The sequence below is a fragment of the Tiliqua scincoides genome, chromosome 13, assembly GCF_035046505.1.
Source record: "Tiliqua scincoides isolate rTilSci1 chromosome 13, rTilSci1.hap2, whole genome shotgun sequence".
In the NCBI taxonomy this organism is placed as follows: Eukaryota; Metazoa; Chordata; class Lepidosauria; order Squamata; family Scincidae; genus Tiliqua; species Tiliqua scincoides.
The window spans coordinates 3,574,291-3,596,708 of NC_089833.1; the positions used below are offsets into that span (position 1 = coordinate 3,574,291).

Here is a 22,418-nt window from a genome sequence, read left to right on the forward strand (position 1 = left end):
AGGAGGCCACCTCCACGATGTCTTCACTCCTGGGAAGAAGAAGGGAAACCAGACCTTGGGCCCTCACTGCTGGCCCAGACAGAGCAAGGAATGTTTGGCCAGGTGACTGTTCAACATGGGAAGGAGGGAGGCCGGCTGGACTGCAGCTGATCCCAGCTGCTGCAGTCACAAAAACTGCCCTGATGAGACCACAAAAGGGAAGCCAGGAAGCTCAGGTGCCTGCAAGAACGAAGGGCAACAGTTTGCCTGCCGAGCTCGATGCACCCAAGAATCCCAGCGAAGGGGTTCCGCAGCAGGCTTTTCCTCAATCCAGTCGACAAGAGAGGTGCGTTGCAAGATGCAAGACAAGGAGCAGGTCCAAACGGGCATAAAAAAATCCAGCAGGACATGTAGGAGGAGCTCTGGGTACGTGTCCTTATTGACATGCAGAAGAGGATTTCTGTGGAAATGGGGCGGGGGCGTCTCCTTCCTGAACAGAGCAGGCCCAGAGGGTGGGCCGTCACTCTGCGTTTGTGCGCTCCCTCAGCACCGGCAGCGAGAGCATCTCCGGCGCAGATTTCTTCCGGGGCCTGTCCTTGGGCACGCTGAGGAAGTCGGGGGCTTCGCCGCTGAGGGGCGTGGAAGGAGCACTGGCAGGAGTGCGCGGAGAGTTGGGGGGCAGACACACTTCGCCGATGGAGATGGTGGACGACACTGTGCCGACAATCTCGTTGGTGGCCTCCTGGGTCTCCCTCTCATACTGGCGCACCTCATCCATAGTCATCCCTGAAGGAAGCGAGAGAGAGAGGATGAGGAGGAGCAGCTCAGTCCACACATTTTCCTGCTCTCTCAGTTACAGGCCCCAAGGATGGCCTCCCTTCAGTGGTCCGCCACAGTGGGGCTCCACTGGCCCTCTGAAGTGTATCCGCCTCAGTACTAGAGTCGGAATGGGACAGTCGGTTGGAAAGTGGGAGCTTTGGGGTCAAATCTCCCTTGGCCATGCACCTGGCTGGTTCAGCATTAAACAAGCTGCTTCTCTCTCTGCCTCAGCCACCTCACACAGGACTACTGTGCTGAGAAACAAGTAGGATGACACGCTTCCTCCACAGAATTACAAATAACACATGCGGCCAGAGAAAGACCTTGGTGGCGGATCAGCAGAAATTGCGCACCCAATGCTGTAACTTGAAAGTTTGCAAACTCTGTTTGGGGGGGGGGGGGTTCCACTGAGGATCAGGAAAGCCGGATGGGCTGTCCATCATGGCTCGTGTTGTCTTGCAGTACACAGCCAAAGAAAGCACCAGGTGTGTTTTGAAGTGGCCGCAAGTTCATGCAGGATGCCAGCAAGGCTGAACAGGGGTAGCCAAGTGTATGCCCCAGAACACGGCCCAGGTGGGAGACACCATGAGGCAGGGGTTCCTCAGCTGTCCACACAGAACAAGTTCCTTTCAGTGTGAAAAGCAGCAGACCAGCACAGGAAAATGTGCTCTCCCTTTAGGACCAATCAGGTCAGCAACCAGAGTCCCCAAATACCCTGTACACAGTGGAATAAAAACCAATAACATATATGACACAGACACCCCCCCCCCCATGTACAGGACAACCAATGAACACTGAGGGTTGCAAAACATGGCTCGAAAAAAGAGTCCACCCCAACCACACCCCACTCCATTGACTCTAGAAGAATCCGGCGGGCTGTGGGAACTGCCTAGTGCTCACTGGCTTTTCAGACTCTCAGTGCTACTTGCCCCACGTTGCACTATTTTTGCACTGTTCACTGTTGATTGGCATCGCTACTGCTGCTGCTGCCTGGGGAAAAAGGACCTCAGCTGCAGGTCAAGGCAAGGCCCACTCGGCCCTGCCAAATCTCAGTGTGCGCGCATGCGCCCCCACCCCTGGCTGAATGGTTACAATGCTGGGAGGACAGGGGCACCCAAACTGTCCAATTTATAGTAGCAGCAAAGATCCACTGGCCGCAGGAGGTACGTTCTGGATCATTCTACTTCAGACTGCGGGGGAAGAGTCTTGCGCTTGAACACTCCATCACACAAAATCTATCCGGCATGCAGAGACTCGTCATTCAGGGAGAAGTCCGTGCTAGACTTTTACTCCAATGTGCTCATTTATTACATGCGGCAAGCGTTCTTTGGCTTGTTTTGCACAGATCTGAATTTTAAAATATGACCCCCCCCCAACCTGGACTTGCAGTGGAACATTCCAGAACTCTACCACCTCACTACAGGGATTATATAGGTTGGGTCTAATGACATTTCAGGGGGCAGTTTGGATGTCCCCCCACATGATGGTGCAGACCAGAGCACCAGAAAGGGGGTTGGACAGGAGCACTCGTGCCCTCCTTGTGTCGTGGGTGGGGATAACGAAGAGTGACGTCACACCAGTTCTTGGGGGTTGTGGGTACTTTCATGCATGCACATGTGTGCACAGAGCTGGCTACTCCAAGCTTTCAGAACCTCAAGTCTATCCACTGATTCAATGTATCATGAAAGCACAGAAAGAGGTCATGAAATGACAGAGGTACTACTCTGAGAACTGTCAACCTTCCCTGAGACGGAGGCGGCCCTGGTCTCTGGGCGCCCTCTTTAGGCAGAGATGGGGCTGAGCAAGGCTTGTCCAGGCTGGCAGACATGCTCCATGCTCACACGCATCCCCAACTGCTCTCACACTGCTTATGTTCAGGCCGTGCTTACTCCACTCAACTCCTGAACACAGTAGCGTAGCCAGAGGGGGGCAGCGGTTGCTGTCACTGCCCAGAATGGCTCTGAAGGCAAGTGGGACAGAAGGGTTGCTTACACAGTGCACTGCAGTGCCTAAAGTACTAACTGTGTCACCCCCCCCCGGCTACACTTACTGCCTGAACGCTCATGGCTTTCCTCAAAGGAGCCTGGGAAGTGGATGTGTGTGAGGCACTGTCTGCTACTCCACAAAATACAGGAACGAAGGGCCAAAATTCAACTTATGCACATTTTAAAGACAACATGGTTAAAAAACTGTTACTGACAAAAGCAACTGAGAAAAGCGAAAGGGGGTCCTGATAGGAACTGTGGGGCACTGGGATGGGATGCTTAACCCCGCCCCCCATGTGCTCTTTTCCAGCTGCAAACAGTCTCTTCAGCATATCTTCAGCAGGAAAGTGACAAGAATAAACCTTCCCCATCTTGCAATCAAGATCCCCCTGGCTATTTTCCAAAGGAACTTCCAGTTCTAAGCATGTCTCTAAAAAAATGTTGAGCTGAAGGTCTAATTTGGCTTTGAAGTGGTAGAATTCTGGACTCCAACTACCACCAACTGAAGTTGCAGGGGGGTTCTCGCTTTTGAGTGGTCCCTGCAGGTAGTAAGCTAGCACCTCCATGAGAAAAACTTCAGCATTCAGTCTCCTCCTTGTGAGTTTACAAGCTGCAGGATCTTCAAGAATATGAGGCCCCTGCCTGCAGTCTGTTGCCCCAAATTCTGCCTCCTCAATGCCACTGCCTCGTTCTGCTCCCTGCATGTAGTGAGCCAGCACCTCCATGAGCTAGCACCATCAAGTGGCTTTGAGAAACCCCAGTGCAGAGCCGTGGATGAGGACTGAGAAAATTCATTGCACAAAATGAAAACTCCCTACTTTACTCCTCCGTAAACATGCCCCGTAAATGCTCTTCTGCTTTGGTTCTTGGTGGGTCTCCTGGTCCATCTCGGGCATGTATTCAGAGAGGGTTTTATTGGGTCCAGAGGAAGGGGGGAAGCCACTGCTGTTGACATTCAGAGGACAAAACAAATTCAGGGGAAAACAAATAAATAAACAGAACCACAAAAGAGAACATACATACAAAAACGGGAGTCCTGGGCGGGGCTGGCCAGGTGGGGAGAGCTAGGGTTCCTGGCTGTGGAAGTTTATGTTTGTGGCCGCATACATCTGAGTCTCGAAGGCACGGACTTCCTCCAGGGACATGTCTGTAACACGCAGAGATGTTCTCAATGCTCAGTTAAGTCAGGGGGATACAGCAGACGGACATACAGAACGGCGAGGCACATGAACGGCCACAGAGGCGCCTTTGCCTGAAGCGGCACTCATCTGGAAGTTGGCCACACAATAACTGGGAAGGACATGCCTCTGCCCTCTCAACGCACAAGGGGAAGATTTCAATAAGGAACAGGTGTGAGCTCAAGGCCCAGCAGAAGCAGAGGGGGCCCCGAGATTGACTGAGGCCCTTGTCCATCAGTGGGCCCACCCAGCTGGCTGAACCCTCAGTAATGGCGGCAGTTGTCGCAACCAATATACCACTGGAAGGGATGCAGGGGGCCATGGGAAATTCTGTAGGGCTTAGTCCCAGGGCTCCCAGCGATGTGAATGAAACAATGTGCAAACTGGAGATTCTCCAGATACATCTGGAGATTCTTTCCCACCTTCACATTGCCTTTGCCACTACAGTATCTGCCTCCAGGTTCCTACCAACATACACAGGAAGGAGCTCAAGTGCCCCGACACAGAGGGCATGGCAGAGAAAGCTGACAGCAGCAGTTTTGACAGCCAAAGTGTTAGTACTGTTACTTCAGGAGAGAGGGGAGCAAGAGAAAACGTTGAACTTTCTCCAAGCTTGACCAGCATCTGCCTGATCACCACCAGCCCCTTAGCAGGTCAGCAGCACAGTCTGCCAACAACTGCCAATGTCAGTAGCACAGGGTCTTTGGGACACATTACACAGAACAACAGAGGGTGTCCATTGGAAAGAGCGTGAAAAAAGGATTTCCGAGGATTGTTGCTGTTCAGTGATTGCATTGCATAAGTTCAGAATTGCAAACTGGATGTATAACCATTAAAATCAAACACACCCAGCCTCAGGTTTCTAGTCCTGATGGTTTTAAAGTCTGGCCTGAAAACCTGCATGGTGAAGCTAAGGTGTGCACCCACGCACAGGCCCTGCACAGCTCCTTATGTTCTTTCTAAGGCTCTGTGCCTGTGTGCAGACCCCATCTGGCGTGTGGTGTCACAACTGTGCCACAATGCCATCCCCGGACTTCTGGGTTGCTGAGTTTCCTGTTGCGTGGAGCTGCACGGCCATGGAGCTCGCAGGGAACACCAATAGCGCCTTTCTCCTCCCCAAGTAAATCACACTAAATAAGCTGCACTTGCTTAACCTGCATCACATACAAAGATCACAAGTTTCTGGTGTGTTTAAACCAAAGCACAGACAGCGTACAATCCCAGGTTCACTTCGAGATGTAGCCTGCATTAGTGACTGTCAGCGCTACAACTGCTGCAGTGCCAAGTTTGACCACCAGGGAGATGTTAAAATGAACCAGGGCAGCATTTCTCAAGCAGTGGTACTCATACCGCGGGTGCTACTCAAGGTGGTATACACGTGGGGCCACCGGATCCCGGCCGCCTGGCAGCGGGACCAGCAATGCAATGCAACAAGCAGCGGTAAAAGGCTCAGCTCAACAGGCAGAGCTCCAGTGTGCGCTTTTTAGGTGCACAAAAAAGCCCTGCCATCCACCCTGAGCCTCTTACCAGTGTTTGTCGTGCTGTGTCTGGCCTCCCAGTCTGGAAGTTACAAGCGATGACATCATCAGTGGTACTTCCAAGAGGTGGAACATGCAAAGCGGTACGGCGGGGAACAAACGTTGAGAAACGCTGAACTAGAGCAGTGGAGCTGCAGAAACCAGCAAGGTGAGTCACGGAATCCTCACAAAAATCCTGCCGCCCTATACAGTGTATAGGATTCTAAGCCCTAAATGTGGAGCCGTGGCCAGTGGTCCAGCAGGTCAAGGGAGCCGCCAGTCAAAAAAACTTAGGAACCATCGGACTAGAGCCTTATCCAGAATTTTCAAGACTTTCCACTTGTGTCCCGATGGTTCCTCTCTCCCCAGTCTGGTCTGCTGCGATTCCTCCTCTGCTTTAGTATACTCCTGATGTAAATGCTTCCGCACTTAGCAAGGGGGACGCCTTCTGCCCTGCTGAAGCCTTCTTCTTACCCTAGCGCTCCACGCAACTCCTGAACATGGTAGCATAGCCAGAGGGGGGCAGCAATTGCCGTCTCTGTGAAAGGGGCTGTTTACATGGTGCACTGCAGCGCCTGCAGTACTAACCCTTGGCTACGCTACTGCCTGAACGCTTGTGGCTTTGCTCAAAGGACCCTGGGAAGCGGATGTTTGCGCAGCCCTGACTGCTATTCCACAAAATATATGGGTGAAGGGCGAAACTCCCAGTAAAGGCTGGAACTCCCCTGCGAAGGCTCTTGTGGTAATGCCCCTTGCCACCTGCAGGTTACATTGGGGGTCTTTCCCTGGCACTCAAATCTGAGGCGTCCAAGCTGGAGGTTTTCATAAGGAGTCTGAGCAGGGGGTAGGACCAGATGTCCTACAAAGCCCCTGTGACCCATGGATGCAGCCCCATGGAAAGGGATACTTCAAGTTCACTTTTGTTTCTCTGTTGGCTCCTTTCCTCCTCTCGTTTACAACCAGGGGGCGGCAAAGCCAAGCACATCACTTGCCTGGTTGACTGGCACCTTGTAAGAAAAGTCTTGCAAGAAAAGCATATCTGAACATGGCCATTGGGGGGGTGGGGTGGAAATGACTCACTATCGACCAGGCTCCTGACACAAGCTCTGCCGCAAGGACTTCTAAGACCAACAGCCCCCCCCTTCCTAGAACACCAGGTTCCATTCAGAGGTGCACCTGCACCAGTTGGATCATGACAACTTGTGTAGTGTAATGTAGTGGGTTAACTTGCGAAAATGATGACAGCGAAGACCTGAGTTCAAACCTTCCGCTCAGCCACCATGCTCAATGGGTGACATGAGGAGAGTCTCAGCCTTGTCTACCTCACAAAGTTGTTGTAAGTGGAAACAACTCTTGCTGGGGAAGGAAGGCCACCTTGCAAGGGAAGATGTCCTGTGTGTGGGACAGAACTATTTGCCCAGATGAGAGTTTAGACCCCGAGCCCTCCATGCCAGAGTTGCTTGCAAAGCCTGAAGGAAAGTTGCTTTATAGCAACAAGCTGGAGCACGTTGTGTGGATACTACCTAAAAAGCCTGGTCAAGGGGACTCTGCCTCTGCCGCCCCTACGGTCTGGATGCAGAGCCTGTGGCTCAGATAACAAAGCTTCTTCCATGGGGTTAAGACATCAACAGATGGAATCACAAGGCAGGGAAGTGGCTTTGATGTGTGTTTGTGTGTGTACGAGGTCCGAGCCAGCGCAGTGTAGTGTTCAAACTGGGATTGAACTGGGTTTCAAATTGCCACTAAGCTATGCAGCTCACTCTGATGACCCGGGGCTGGTTGCTGTCTTGGCCTAACCTTCCCCTCTTGTGGGGGTGGGGGGGAACCACAGGTGCTGCCCTGGGAGAAAAGCTGGGATAAAATTAATAAATCAATTTCATCCACAAAACTCTGGGGAGGAGAGTGGCAGTGTAAAGCAGCATTTAACTCTGGAGTACAAAGCAGCAGAGCCATCCCTCTGCCGGTGCTTTGAAAGAATGAGAAGGAGGCCCCTGCCCCAAGGAGCTCACAATCTAAAACAAACAAGTAAACAAAAACCAAAAAGAGCAAAGGAAAGGGGGCTTGGGAAGAGTTGGAGAGATCGAATGAAGCAGGCAGGAGTTTGTGGGGAAAGGTTAGTGGGGTTACCAAATGAGGATAAGAAGCCCATCTTCAGAAAGGAAGGGGAGCAACTTTCTGTGATTCGCATCCTGGGTGATCTCGACCCACTTCTTTTTCAAAGAAACTCTGACTTGCTTAAGAAAGAGGCTTCATGAGCTTCGAGTAACTGGATGAGACACAGCTATAAACCTCTCCCTCTAATAGAAAGGCTGTTATTCCTGCACACTTTTATTTACACCCCTCAAGCTTTCTCTAAAGCTACAGAGCCACACCACACCCTAGAAATGCAGGGCGTGAGCATTGCTAGGCCAGAGGTTTTTCTCCCAGGGAGACAATGAAGGCCGCTCTCCTATGAAAGGCCTCTTTGTCTCTCCCAGGCTACGCTTGTCTGACATAAAACCTGCAAGTACATTCATGTGGAACCTGTAAAAACATCTGAATTTCCCCGCAGGATCAGGCCAAAGGCCCATCTAGTTCAGCTTCCTGCAACTCACAGTGGCCCACCAGATGCCCCACGGAGTACACAAGACACAAAAGCCCTGTATCCTGGTGCCAGTCCCTTGCATCTGGCATTCCAAGGCAGTCTGCTTTTAAAACCAGGAGTTGCATGTAGTCATCATGGCTTGTAAGCTACAATGGAATTTTCCCCATAAGTTTGTCTAATCCCCTCTCTGCTCCAGGGCCACAAAACTAATAACCTATCTTGAACCTGGCTTACTGCATAAAGGCACCCAGCTAGATGCCTTTCAGACAGATTTATGGAGGAATAATGTTCATCATAGATTACAAGCTATGATGATTTATGCAACATCCTGGTTTTAGAGATAGCCTGTCCCTGACATGAGAGATGCAAGGGAGTGGGACTAGGAATCAGGTCTCTTGTGGTCTTGTGTGCTTCCTGAGGAATCTGGTGGCCACTGGGAGATGCAGAAAGTTAGACTAGATTGGCCCCTAGCAGGCCTCTTACACACGCCTGGAAATGGATCCAAGTTTTTTTTTTTTTTTATGAAAATTGATCGTGGTCAACTGGAATTTTGGGTGTGACTTTTCATCACCATAATTTGTTTTGCTTTCGTAATACGTATTCATTTTTTCCCCCACTATGCTTGGCTGAACTACACGGGAGAGTGAAACTGAAAGGTGGCTCAGAAGTATTTTAATCCACAAATGAGCAGATTCTTCCATTCAGACTCTGGTCTCAGCTCTGGGGAAAGTGAGCCTATTCCAAAATGTGTTCATAAACGTGGTATAATGGGACAACATCCAATTGCCCATGTTCGAGAATTAGTTATCCTTTCAGTGCCTTGCTATACTTACAATCAGGACTCTGAGATGGTGTGTGGGGGGGGGGTGGCTTTTCTCATTCATTCAGGGCAAATTCACAGCTTTAACCCATTTCTGCCCAATGCTGCATATTTGCAACAGGGATTAAATGTGCACACCTGTGGTTTGGGCAGAAATGGGTTGATCTGAGTGGCTGATTACAGTGTGTAACAAAATTTGAACAACTTTGTGTTTATCTGAATATTTTAATGTTTCTTTATTAATTCTTGGGGGGAGGATTATAAAAATGCCACTACTTTTGGCATAGCATCAATAGTTTAGCCACAATTTACACTGCACAATTTTATAACATGACGTGTATTACAACACATTAGGCAATAGGATTGATTAAAACACACACAATTTAAGATAACTAAAAACGTTTTGAAGATACAGATAAACTAAGGTCACCACTGGATTCAGCACCTCTGAATTGTATAAGAAATATTAAAAATGCAACATGAACAATTTTTGGGTTACCCAGTGTTATTAGTACAGGACAAGAGAGAGGCAGATTATCTAAGGGCCCAATCTTATCCAACTTTCCGGTGCTGAAGCAGCCATGCCAACATGTGCAAGCTGTGGTGGGGGGGCAGTCACAGAGGCCTCCTCAAGGAAAGGGAATATTTGTTCCCTTACCATAGGGATGCATTGCAGTTGGATGGACACTGGAAAGTTGGGTAGGGTTGGACCATAAATGAATGAAAGTAGAGTACAAAGATATTATCTTGGGTATGAGGTACAAATACTTCATGGTGTTGGAATACAAACCAAGCAGGCTGGGGGAATGGAACTGGAGAGAGAGCGAAGCAGGGGCGCAACGGAAGGAAAATTATGCTTGTGAAATTATATTTTAATTACGTGGGTCCTCTTTATCTGCAGGTTAAGAACCCGTGGCTTTGACCCACTGCAGGTTTTGAACCTGTGGCCTGAAGGATCACAGAGTTCCTCCTGGATGTGACCAGAAGTGCCTTTTGGCTACATCCAGGAGGTCTTCTGAGGCCCATAGAGGCAATATGTGGGCTCTGTGGGCTTCAGAACATCCCATCTCCAGGAGGTACTGGAAAGGCACTTCCAGTTTCTATGAAAAGTGCCTTCCCGATACCTTCAGGGTACCCCCCCCCATCAGCAATCAGGAACATGACAAAAGGCTGACTTACCACACCATTCGTCCACCCAGGCAAAGGCTTGCCGGTGCCCTATCAGCAAGATGTCCCGGATGACCTGCAACCAAAAACTCCATTACATTCCTAGAAGAAGTTGGGGGGGGGGAATCCTCTATCTTTGGGGGGCACTGATCCAAACACACCCCTGAACGGAAAGCCCACGATCACCCTAGCAAAGCAATTCTGGTCCCAGCCAGCAGGTAACCATGTCTACAGGTGCAAAAGAATGAGGGGGGAGAGTTTCTGAACTGAACCACCACAAGCAGCAGGAAGAGGGGAGAAAATCACATTTCTGAATGCTTCCTGACATGTTTAAAAATGCACACACAACTGCTTGAATATAGCAAACTAGATCATTCAGGAGAGGACCTACATTAAAACCTCTCTCCAGACCTGAGGGAAGGGGGGGGCAAAATCCTTGAGGTCCAAGCTTCTAACCAAGTATGTAGTTCAAAACATATGTATTACAAAATAAATTGGGGGTACCTCAATCTCAGCCTATCCAGGGCTGCTTTCTACTACAGCTTTAATCCGCTTTCAGTGCACTTCTACTACCTGATTGGGGGCACCAACCAGGCACTTTGCCCCAGGCCCAATGCTAGCTCTCAACAGCCCTCTTGCCTTGCTGTGCTTGCATGCTATGTGCAAAGAGCATTCAAATATATAATCCCCTGTCCCACTGCAGCGGGAAGTCCAGAATTCTGGAGTAGGGCCAGGGAGAAATCAAACTGGTCAAATTCATCCTCAGCTATGAAGTTACTTAGGTAAACCTGGACCTATTACTTTTTCTTCCGCTCTAACCTGTCTCATAGAGCTGTTGCAAGAATAAAAGAGGGGGATCTATGCCCCAAGCAACTTGGAAAAGGGATGGGACCTAACCGTACTTAAATAAATACATTCTGCACAATGAATGACTCTCTGGAGAATCAAATCCCACTTCACCCATACACTCACAGGCACACTTTTCCCTGTTCCGCATCTGTAAAATGGGAATACAGCAAGTCTTCACGTAAAGTTGTTTCATTCAAAACCATTTCATTATAAAGTTGATTAGAAAAATAAATCGATTCCCGGCCGGGGCCACTGTCTGTGAGAAGTTTGCACGTTCTCTGCATTTCTGTGTGAGTTTTCTCAAGCTTAGAATGCTGTTATTTATTTCAGTGTTTAATATCAGAAGTGTTTTAGGGCAGTGGTGTAGCTAGAGGGGAGTGCAAAGCACTACGTTTTGCAGGGACCCTCACTGCGGCTTGCAAGTGGCCCTCTCCTACCCCTTCAAAGCCATTCCAAGTGGGGGGAGCAAACTGTTTTGCTCCTCCCACTGGAATGGATTCGAAGGCGAGGGGGCAGAGCCGCTTCTGGTGAGGCTCCTTAAAAAATTTAGTGCCTTGCACTTCCTCTAGCTACATCACTGTTTTGGGGTCTTTGTTTAGAAGTTTGGCAATGTTTTAGTGACCAGAAATAGGCTGTAGGAACGTAATTCTAGTGTATGCGTATCAATTCGCTTATGGTGAAATTGGTTTCATTATAAATCGTTTAGCTTAAAAGTTGCAGTTTCCAAGAACCCAGCGACAACTTTAAGTGAAGACTTGTTGCACGAATGGTCTAAAACTCAGGCCTATGCTTATGGAGACAAACAGACCCACAGCACTTTGTTCCAAGTCCTGTTCTTTCTATTCCCTGACCCTGTAATGGAAGATCAGAAGATCATTAGGTGGATGAAGCGGTGTTGACAGCGATTCCCTGTTTTGACAGCTGGTTGACAGCTCTGGGAAGCGCAGGGCTGGCTCCACAGCTGTAATCAGTCAAGGCCAATGGAGACCTGGTTGGACACCTGAGCTTCATTTGACCTTGATGGGACCCGAGCTAACGAGGAAGCTCACAGCTGAGCTGCATTTGGACTTAACAAGGGGCTGCAGATAAAAGGCAGCTTCAGAAGGCGCAAAGGGCTGACCACAGCGGGACGCTGACCCAGCCAGGAGCGGGACGCTGACCAGAGGGAGGACACTGACCCAGAGGGAGGCGTGACCCTGACCCAGAGGGACACCCGGACAGACTCACACTGGGAGAAGGGGACTGCCGGAACTCTGCAGGAGGACACACAGAGAAGAGGACTGCCAGGACTCTGCTGGAGAGAACACTACTGGAGAGGTGGGACTCTACTGCAGAAGACTGGACTGGGAAGACTTGGAGACGGGATTGGACTTGCACTGGAGGCTTCAGACCTTTACCCACTGAGTTAAGTGGAGTTCTGGGGAGGGAAAGCCTCTGGACAAGAGGACTTGCAGGGAGTGTCTGTGTTTGTAGCAATAAATTCTTGTTAATTGCTCAAACAGATAAGGAGTTCTGTGTTCATTCCATTGCACACCACAGCTGTTGTTTCTTGGAAAAGGAGGGTGTTAATTAGCCAAAAAGCAGGCATCAGAAGGGAGTTGAGATATTTGGACGGGACAAATTGGCGTAGTCAGCAGCAGTCGAAAATTAGGATAGGACAGACCCTCAGAAACAGCAGCAACATTGGCACTCATGCACAGCACATTGCAGGGATGCTTGCACAGCCCTCTCTCTTGTGAGGAGCTGAGCGGACTCAAGAACAAGTGCTCTTCACTCTCTGATTTACACTCACATCCCTTTTTAGATGGCCCAGAAGATATGGCACTGGGGACTGGGTACCAGGGGACCCAAGGCAGTTTCCCAAACTCACAGCTGTAATTCAAACACTCCAGGCCTGAACATGTCGTTGGGGGGAAGTCTCAGCATCTCACCTTGTGGACAAACTGCTCCACCCGTGTCTGCAGCCCCCACACCTCGAATTTGACCATCACCAGCTTGTAGGAGCACATGATGGGCTTGGTGTGCTCCCGCCAGCCCTCCTGCAGCGGGCCACGGCCAGTCTTAGAGGAGCTGAAGTATCGGAGGTCCTGCCACCAGATGGAAGAAGAAAGCCGCATATTAGGGAGGTTGATGGTGCAAGCCTAGGTGTGTCTACTTAGAAGTAAGTCCCACTGTATTCAATGGAGCTTAATCCCATGAAAGCATCTAAAGAACTGCAACGCTACAAACCCAGAACTGTACAGTGGGCCTTCCTTATAAGCGTATTTGAGCATCTGCGGATGACCAGCCCACACCTCAGGGAGCTTCAGAGGGCCTCCTGAACACAACCAGAAGCCACTTACAGTTCATGTTGGTGACTTTCGGTCACATCCAGGAGGTGTCCTGAGGCACTGGGTGGTGTCCAGGAGCCCTTCTGAGGAGGCTGGGAGACTGGTGCAACCTCCAGGGGGCCCACTGTGGCCTCTAGATAAGTTGGGCCCCCACAGATTTTAGCACCCATGGATTTTGATATCTGCAGTGGGTCATGTTGTGAGAATGGATGATGGCCAGATCCCAAAGGATCTCCACTATGGAGAACTCGTGCAAGGAAAGCGCCCTACAGGTAGACCACAGCTGTGATACAAGGACATCTGCAAGTGGGATCTGAAGGCCTTAGGAGTGGACCTCAACAGTTGGGAAACCCTGGCCTCTGAGCGGCCTGCTTGGAGGGAGGCTGTGCAGCGTGGCCTTTCCCAGTTTGAAGAGACACTTGGCCAACAGTCTGAGGCTAAGAGGCAAAGAAGGAAGGTCCATAGCCAGGGAGACAGACCAGGGACAGACTGCACTTGCTCCCAGTGTGGAAGGGATTGTTACTCCCGAATTGGCCTTTTTAGCCACCCTAGACGCTGTTCCAGAACCACCATTCAGAGTGCGATACCAGAGTCTTTCGAGACTGAAGGTTGCCAATTTGATGTGCGGAACCAAACCCCTGCACATACTGAGGGCCCACTGTACTAGGACAAATAAATTGCATTTTCTTCGTTTTACACATTTAAACACTGCTTTATTTAAATTTTTTTTGAAGTGATATGTAAATCAGCTGGCTGGGCTTACATAGGAGGGACAATCGGACACAGAAAAGGCCAGCTGAGGAGAGACTCCGGAGGGTGAAGAGAGCCGGGACATCCCAGAATACACAAAAGACTCATATAACCTGTTTGCATAAAAGCTGGAACAGGTTTCATTGTCCACCCTTAAGCCCTTAGAAGGATCAACTTGGTGGAAGAATTTTCCATCTGAGCCGGCTTTCAGCCAACAACAATACAAACTTTCTTTATAGATGATGTTTTCAAGAGAATAGAATAGATATATAATGATACTTATTGAATAGAGGGTGTACTTTCTTACCATCCTTAGATTATAATTCTTCCTTTCAAAGGAAGAAAAAGAGTTGTATAAATATCATAATTTAAGTAGGGCACATTCTGGACTCCCCAGACGGGAGTGGAAGACGAGAGCCGAGAGGCAAATGGAACTGCTGCTGCTGTCACAGTGACATGAGCACCGGTGCGCCCCTCCCAAGAGGCAGAAGGGTTTGTGAGGCCGGTCTAGGCTTTTTTCCCCATGTACAGGATATGGGACCATCCAAGGCCAAACAGGGAAGGGTGCCCTGTGAAATTGTGTGGCAGGCAAGCAGCTGTGCACCCAAACATGGAAGGGACTCAGCAGCCGTGGGGAAGGAAGAGAAAAGGCTGCCGAGTGGTAGCGTAGGTATGGGGGGGGCAGCCCAGTAAGTATTGTAGGCTCTGCAATGTGGCCTCTCCCACTTGCCCTCAGAGCCATTCCTGGTAGCGAAATACAACACGCCAAACAGCATCTCCTGCACGTTGCATTTTGGAACACAAGGCTTCGTGGTGACTGCAATACTTACTGCACCAGCCCCCTGTAGCTCCGCTGCTGCGCCTCGGCCAACAGCATCTCCCTGCTCACCTCTATGCTCCGGTAGTAGCGCTCAGGGATCTCGTCAAAGGCGATATCCAGGAATGTCACTTCATGGTCCCCCAAGATTTTTTCACCGTGGAAGATCTGGAAGAGGAAAGGGGGAGAGGAAGGGAGGGACCGTCAATCCAGCATCCTGGATAGGAAAGCCTGTGGTAGGAATACTGAGCATTTTGAGAACTCTTTTTGAGCACGCAAAACACTTTACGTGAATACCGAGATGCTGTCCTTAGGACAACGCTGTAAAGTGATTGGACAGTAGGTGCAGTGCTGTCTGCAGGACACAAGGGGGCGATGTATTGTCCCGAAGGCAGATGACTCAGAAGCTCCTTGCCTCAGACTCTTGTCTTCTTCGATCTGTGGGGGTCCACCCCTACCTGGTTTCTTTCTTTCCCTTCTTCTCTGTCGCTCTCCCTCCTGACCTCCCAATGTGCAAGACCTCCTTCCATGAGCCCTGCCACCAGGCAAGGAGTCCACCATGACAGGAAGTCACACAAGCACATGCAAAGGGAAGAGCTTAGGAGTCCCTGTTCCAAAGTCTAGCACCAGTTCAGCCAACAAAGATGTACAGTGGCTCCTGACCCACAGTTTGGGAAACACTGGCCTAGATGGTTCTAAAGATTAGACACAATCGTGATATCTATCACTGGCTATCTGCCAGGACGCCACCTAGATGGAACCTCCAGGTTCAGAGATAGTGTATCTCTGGATAGGAGTGTTCATGAGGGAGTACTGCCTTCATGGAACTTTGTCCTGCCAGGTGATGCCGAGGATGCGTCGGAGGCAGCGCATGTGGAAAGCGCTCAGTTTCCTCTCCTGTTGGCTGGATCCCAAAGGATCTCCTCTATGGAGAACTCGTGCAAGGAAAGCGCCCTACAGGTAGACCACAGCTGCGATACAAGGACATCTGCAAGAGGGATCTGAAGGCCTTAGGGATGGACCTCAACAAGTGGGAAACCCTGGCCTCTGAGCAGCCCGCTTGGAGGCAGGCTGTGCAGCATGGCCTTTCCCAGTTTGAAGAGACACTTGGCCAACAGTCTGAGGCAAAGAGGCAAAGAAGGAAGGCCCACCGCCAGGGAGACAGACCAGGGACAGACTGCACTTGCTCCCGGTGTGGAAGGGACTGTCACTCCTGGATTGGCCTTTTCAGCCACACTAGACGCTGTGCCAGAACCACCTTTCAGAGCGCGATACCATAGTCTTTCGAGACTGAAGGTTGCCAATACTACTGCCTTCATGTCCTACTTATGGGATGCTGAGAGGATGCAGTGCCGGCCACTGTGAGAACCAGATGCTGACCTAGACAGACTGTGGTCTGACCCTACAGAGAGTTCTTATGTTAATTCTGAATTCAGGCACAGTGTCCTGCCATTACTGAGTTCAGAGCACTTACATTTCCATTGTCTCCACAATTATCCTCATACTTGGTCTCTATGTAGATGGAAAACTTTGGCAGAAAGGAGCACTGTAGAGAAAAACAAACAAAATATGGGAAGACTATGGGAATGAATAATATTTTAACTGAACAGAGGCTTTGCCCACTGCCAGTTATTTTCACGCTCGGATTTGCAGAGTGGCCACAGACATTTATAAGCATTGATAAAACAATAGGAACAGGAGAGAGGAGAATGTAAATTTTATTTATTTATTTGATTTATATACTGCTTTTTTAAAAACCCAAAGCGTGTACAACAAACACATAGAAAATAAAACATGAAAATTAAAACCATAAAAACCAACAAAAGCAATTTAAAGATAACAATAAAAGAGCAGATCAAAATTTCAGTAGTATGTAAGTTAAGAAGGGTCCCCAAGGAGTGCCTCTCTCCCCAAAGGCCATGGGAAACAGATGGGTCTTTAAACCCAGCCGGAAACCATGACTCTTGGTTATAAAGCACTCAGAAACACAATATCCGGGACTTTAAGAACTAACGTAGAACAACAGCTACCTGGGACTTTAAGATCAGAACATCAGTTATAGTTTGAAGAGCTACTTGGTGTAGCTTGGTTGGTTACTGGAGCTAAGTGGTTTGATTCTGTTGGACTGCTGCTTCAGCGACTGCACTGGCTGCCCATTCGTTTCGGGGCCCAATTCAAGGTGCTGGTATTGACCTTTAAAGCCCTTCACAGTTTGGGGCCAGTTTATCCGAGAGACAGCCTTTTCCTATCTATTCTGGCCCACCCTCTTAGATCATCTGAGGGGGCTTTCCTTCAACTGCTGCCTTCCTCCCAAGTTAGGGGGATGGCGGCATGGGGGCAAACCTTCTTAGCAGCGGCGCCACAATTATGGAACACCCTAATGGGGGAATTAAGATCTACCCCCTCCCTCACGGTGTTTTGGGCTCAAAATATTTTTGTTCCATCTGGTGATTCGTGAACCTCTGCCTCCTGAACCTCTATAGCAGGTCCTTCAGTGTAAATAGTTTGGCCCTCCTCCAAATGGTTTCATTTATGTTTTCTGATTTTTCTCATTGTTTTTATATTGTATTTTATCTATAAATTGTAAGCCACCTTGGGCATCTGCTCCGGCAGAAGAAAGGAGGACTAAAAATCTTTTAAATAAACAAATTGCTGCAGCTTCATCCTTTGAAAATGCCTACCATAGTAGTAGGTGAAATGTTCGGTGTGAACAGTTTTATTTGACTGTGGCCTATCAGTCCAAACATTGTTCATTTCAATGTCAGGAATACCGGCTGTGAAATCCTTCGTATGGATGAATCCTGTTGGGAAAGAGGACTCTGTTCCCATTGCCCCTCTTGACCATGGTTGTTGAATACCCAGAGCTTTGCATAAACTTGTACTGAAAAAAATGGTGTCTCAGTATCCATGGAGGATCCGTTCCAGGACCCCCCACAGACAGGGAAATCCGCAGATCCCGGAATCTGGGGGGGGCAGTGATGTGGCACAGCAATAGCTAACCTGGAGTCTGCAGAATATTCGCATAACTGAGAGTAAACCTCACTGAAGATGGTTGGGGCTTCCTTCAGGATACACATGTACAGCTCTGCGCTTTAAGTCAGAGGTCTCCAAACTGGAAACCGCTGTGTCCCAAAACGCCCCTCCCATCCCATTCTGCCACAGCGCCAAGTTTCTTTCAAGCTGATCTGGGCACAGAGATAGAGAACAGTAAGTGCCACTCAAGGAGGGGGGAGGGCTTTTTCCAAACCCTGGATCCAGCCCGTGGGCCAAGGTTTGGAGAGCCCTGCTGTAAGCAAATGGGGGCCCAGGTGCAATGGTGATCTTTTTTTAAAAAAAAAATATAAACATAAAGCATAAGGGTCAGGAAGAGGAAGAACAGGGGATTGCTGTTCAGAACAGCCAGGAAAAAGATTGTGCCTTTTTCTACACAAGACTAGATTCTGAAGCAAAAATGACAGACTGCATAGTATTTATTGAATGGAAGTTGTTTAAAACTTTAGAAAAGGGATGGTTTTTGTTTTTAAATAAATCCAGGAAGTGGTGCAGCAATAGATCAAATACCGCAGCTTGGATTGTGACTCTTTCATTCAGTAACAAATTCTGGGGCTAGGCGAGAGTTGGGGGCAAGGACTGCTAACCAGCCAAAGAAGCACCTTGCAAAGGGATGGCTCTTTTCTATTTAAGCAGCATACAATTCTGGATGTTCTGGAGCAGGAACAAAGATTTACTGAATGGACAAACAATTCTCGACACTTACCGTGTACTCTGATCCAGCAGTGAGGTGATTCCAGGAATTCACAGATATGAGAGAGAGAGAGAGAGAGAGAGAGAGAGAGTCAGTGATGAGATGGGGGGGTCTTCCCAACAGCCCTCCCTAAAGATAGTGAAATCCATGGATGCTGAAATTCACAGAAGATGAGGGTGCCAGTACTGCAAAAATTTATCTGGAGGCTCTGCCAGGCCTTTCAGAGTTCACACTGGCCTCCTAGCCTCCTCAGACAGCATCTGGACATCATTGTAAGTCATGTGACTGGGATGTTCTTGGGCACAGGCAGGGCAGATCCAAGGGGGGCACCATGGGTTCATGCCCCCCCCCCCCCAAACTGACAACAGGTTAAGGTTGCCTACTGGGACCAGAAACAGCCCAAGCACAGCCAGAAGCCCAGGTTTACCCAGCTGGAAGAGGCGGAATGGAACCCAGATCTACCAGGCAGGTAGATCCACGGAGGCCAGTTCAACCGGCAGGTAGATCTGGACACCTACTTGGTGCGGGAGCCCAGATCTACCCATCCAGTAAACCTTGGCCATGGAGGCCAGAAGTTCAGTCCGAAGCCCGGGACTACCCAGCTGGTAGATCTAGGCTCCAAGTCCAGGTGGGAGCCCAGGTCTACCCACCCAATGAACCTCAGTTATAGAGAACATTAAGCTCAACCTGGAGCCCAGGTCTAACCACCTGGTTGACCTCGGCTCTGGAGTTGGTAGAGCTTATGCCCTCACCCCCAAACACAAACAGTGGATCCTCCCCTAGGTACAGGATGGTCACATGCAATCACCCTACACCACAGAACACCTCCTGGACGTGACCGGAAGTCACCAATGCAAACTGGAAGTGGCTTCTGGTCACATCCAGGAAGCCCTCTGAGGTACAGAGTTGGCATCCACAGAAGCTCACCTCTGTGGATGCTCAAATCCGCAGATAAGGAGGATCCACAGTACCTCAGAATTTCAAAGCTTGGCAGAACAGCATTTGTAACAGGAAAGTAAAATGTCTGCAAAACAACTCTTGTACTAATCACAGAGTTGGGGAAGCACAATGTGAACATGACAGTAGACAAGGATCCACAGGCTGGCTTAACACTACTCTTACTTGAACACAAAGGACTCTTGTGGCACCTTAAACCTAAACACACATATTGTTTTAGGCCACAGTAAGCTGAACAGTAAAATAAATGTGCTTGTGAAATATATTTACAATGACTTACAGTGCAATCCTGCCCTTGTCTACTCAAAAGTAAGCCCCACTGAATTCAACTGGCCTTACTCCTTGGTAACTGTGCATAAGATTGCAGCATAGGATAGTATTGAAATGAACCTAAGACAGACTGGCATGTAAATTAAAAATAAAGGTGTGAGGAACTTGTTACAATTTGTGCTACGCTTCTCGGGTTTTAAGGTGCCACAGGACTGCTTATTGGTTGTGCATTCAAAAGATTTGCTCAGCATCAAAGGACCCGGTAATGCAGGAGTTCATAACGCAGTAATTCCTTTTTTAGGAATTACCCAACCCAAATGTAAGCAGGAAGCTCTGAGTTCCCCAGGAGTCTCCATCAGTCTTGATGGTAAAGGAAAAATGTCTCTCTTTCAGGGATTGGGAGGGGGGGTGAGTGGCTGGAAATCTGGACATGACGGCAGAGCCCCAAAGCCTGAGTTTATGAGGGTCTGAAGATGAGGTGCAGGTGGAATTATGCAGACTAAGGCCCCAGTCCTATCTTCCACCAGGCTATGTTATACAGTGTCACCAAGAAAACATGGCATGTTGTCAGCTTTGTAAAATCAAAAGATGAAGTTAAAGAGTTTTCTTGCAGACCTGAATCAGTCTCTGGAAGCTACTTTCAATACATACCAAGACGTCTCTAGATAAAAACGGGGCCAAAAATGGTTGAGGACTCTCCCCCATCCCATATTCTGGAAATATAAAGTCTAGTTAACTCAGCCCAGTCTCCAGAGCTAAATTGAAACATCCAGGTTCCTTCCAAGACAGAGATCCAGGGAAAAGAGCAAAGCAACAAGGAGTATCTTCTCAAAGCAAGAGATATATTTAAGCTTCTTCCCTTTGTTTCAGCAGCTCTGTGTGTGAATGAATTGAAATGGCCTAACACATTTACAAAGCTGAATCAAATCTCCATAAAAATCACCCACACTTCCATCTTTCAGTCTGGAACCTACAACACCTACCAACAATTCTCCTCCTCCATTCTTTTGTGGGCCACCTAGTCTGATGAAGATAGGATTCAAAAGCTTGCTGTTTGATACCATGTTCTTCTTGGTTCGCACTTGCCTTGCTTTGTGGAATGTGTGGAATTTTTTTTCCAGTGGACCAAAACAGCCACTTATGATTCAGACTTTAGGATATGTATACAGTGGGCCCGCCTTATCCAAGGGCTCGAAATCCATGGATTTCGGTGTCCATGGATGCCAAGCCTACTGCTGGAGGGACGCAGAAAGCCTCCTAGACGTGACCAGAAATCACTTCCGGTTTTCACCAGTGACTTCTGGTTTCATCTGGGAGGTCCTCTGAAGCCCTCCAGTCAGAGATTTAATTATCCATGGAATTCGGTATCCACAGGAGATTCTAGAATGGATCCATGAGGGTACCAAGGGACAACTGTATTATGACATTGCATTTATTTCCTGCTTCAGATCTCTCTCTCTCTCTCTCTCTCTGGAAGTAAAGTACTAGGGTAGGCAAGGGAGCTCAATCAGCAAAGCAGCTTACCTGTGATGGTATATGGGTAGTAGTTCCAGGCCTTCTCTGTGATGTAGAATATCCGTGGAGTCACAGCTCGAGCCCAGCTAGGCAGTTTGCTGTAGTGGGGCAGCAAAGCAGAAATAAATTCCAGTTAGTATACCTAAATCCCACACTTGCATGCTGTTGAATTTCAAAAACATTTACCGATTTCATTCATATTTAACTGAGGCATTGATCCACATTCTGAACTTGCAGAATTCTGCATTTCCGACACTGGTAAAAACAGCAGCTTGGAAACAAATTTCAGATTTAAAAATTTCACTGACAAAGCACAAATCCTATCTAGATTCCGGCTCAAACTTGATTTTAAAGAAAATAAATATTGAAGCTGCCTGAATTGGTAAGAGATCTGGAGTTCAAGAAATTGTCAGGATTTCTATTTTGCTACCCATGAAAATAATGGTTTTATTTCACAATCATTTTATATAACCTTTCAGGAAGTTTGCAAAGGGTAACTGGCCTTATAACAAAATAGCCCTAAGGAGGGTCTCAGTACTGTTCCCATTTCATAGAAGACAAACTGAGCCCTGTGGTGATGATTTTGATAGATCTCTTCTACACACACACACACACACACACACACACACACACACACACACACACACACACACACACACACACACAGCCCACTTTCAAAGCCATCCAAGTGAATTTGAGACAGCAAATCACTGGAAAGCATTCTAAGGGCACAATCCATCCCTTGACTCAAGAGGCGGCGCAAGTTTCAGGAGACCCATTGGGGCTAGTGGCCCTTACCCGGAGGTAAAGGGAAATGTTTCCCCTTGCCTCTGGCTGAGTCACTTATGGCCTCTATTCTGTGCTGGATACAGCGCAAGCCCCTTGGCTTGCCTGTTCCAGCACAGGATAGGATTGCGCACTAAGACAGTGGAAACTGAGGAAAGGGTACAGAATCTGTCGCTTTTGAAATTACACCGAGTAGCACCTTCCTCACTTTCTAGCCAGCCTCACAATCTTTCTCTGGCTGGTCGAATCCTCCCATGCAGCTGGAATGAGTACACAGGAACCACTTGTATATGGTGCAGTGGAAGAAAATGGAGAGGCTGTGCGTGTGTTTCACTTGATCTAGAATCCCA

General features: G+C 48.7%; 1 protein-coding gene across 1 annotated transcript in view; it reads right to left on the reverse strand.

The window, feature by feature from the left end:
• Positions 1-687: 687 nt before the first annotated feature.
• Positions 688-22,418, reverse strand: part of LOC136663588 (cytoplasmic phosphatidylinositol transfer protein 1-like) — a 69,588-nt gene continuing 47,857 nt past the window's right edge. Inside the window, exons 4-11 of the mRNA XM_066640376.1 lie at positions 21,292-21,380; positions 18,553-18,560; positions 16,270-16,341; positions 14,868-14,963; positions 12,830-12,985; positions 10,062-10,125; positions 3,807-3,930; positions 688-765 (exon numbers count right to left, since the gene is read on the reverse strand). Coding sequence (XP_066496473.1) covers positions 3,848-3,930; positions 10,062-10,125; positions 12,830-12,985; positions 14,868-14,963; positions 16,270-16,341; positions 18,553-18,560; positions 21,292-21,380 — 568 coding nt within the window. The 3' untranslated portion in view covers positions 688-765; positions 3,807-3,847. The remainder of the gene's footprint in view (positions 766-3,806; positions 3,931-10,061; positions 10,126-12,829; positions 12,986-14,867; positions 14,964-16,269; positions 16,342-18,552; positions 18,561-21,291; positions 21,381-22,418) is intronic.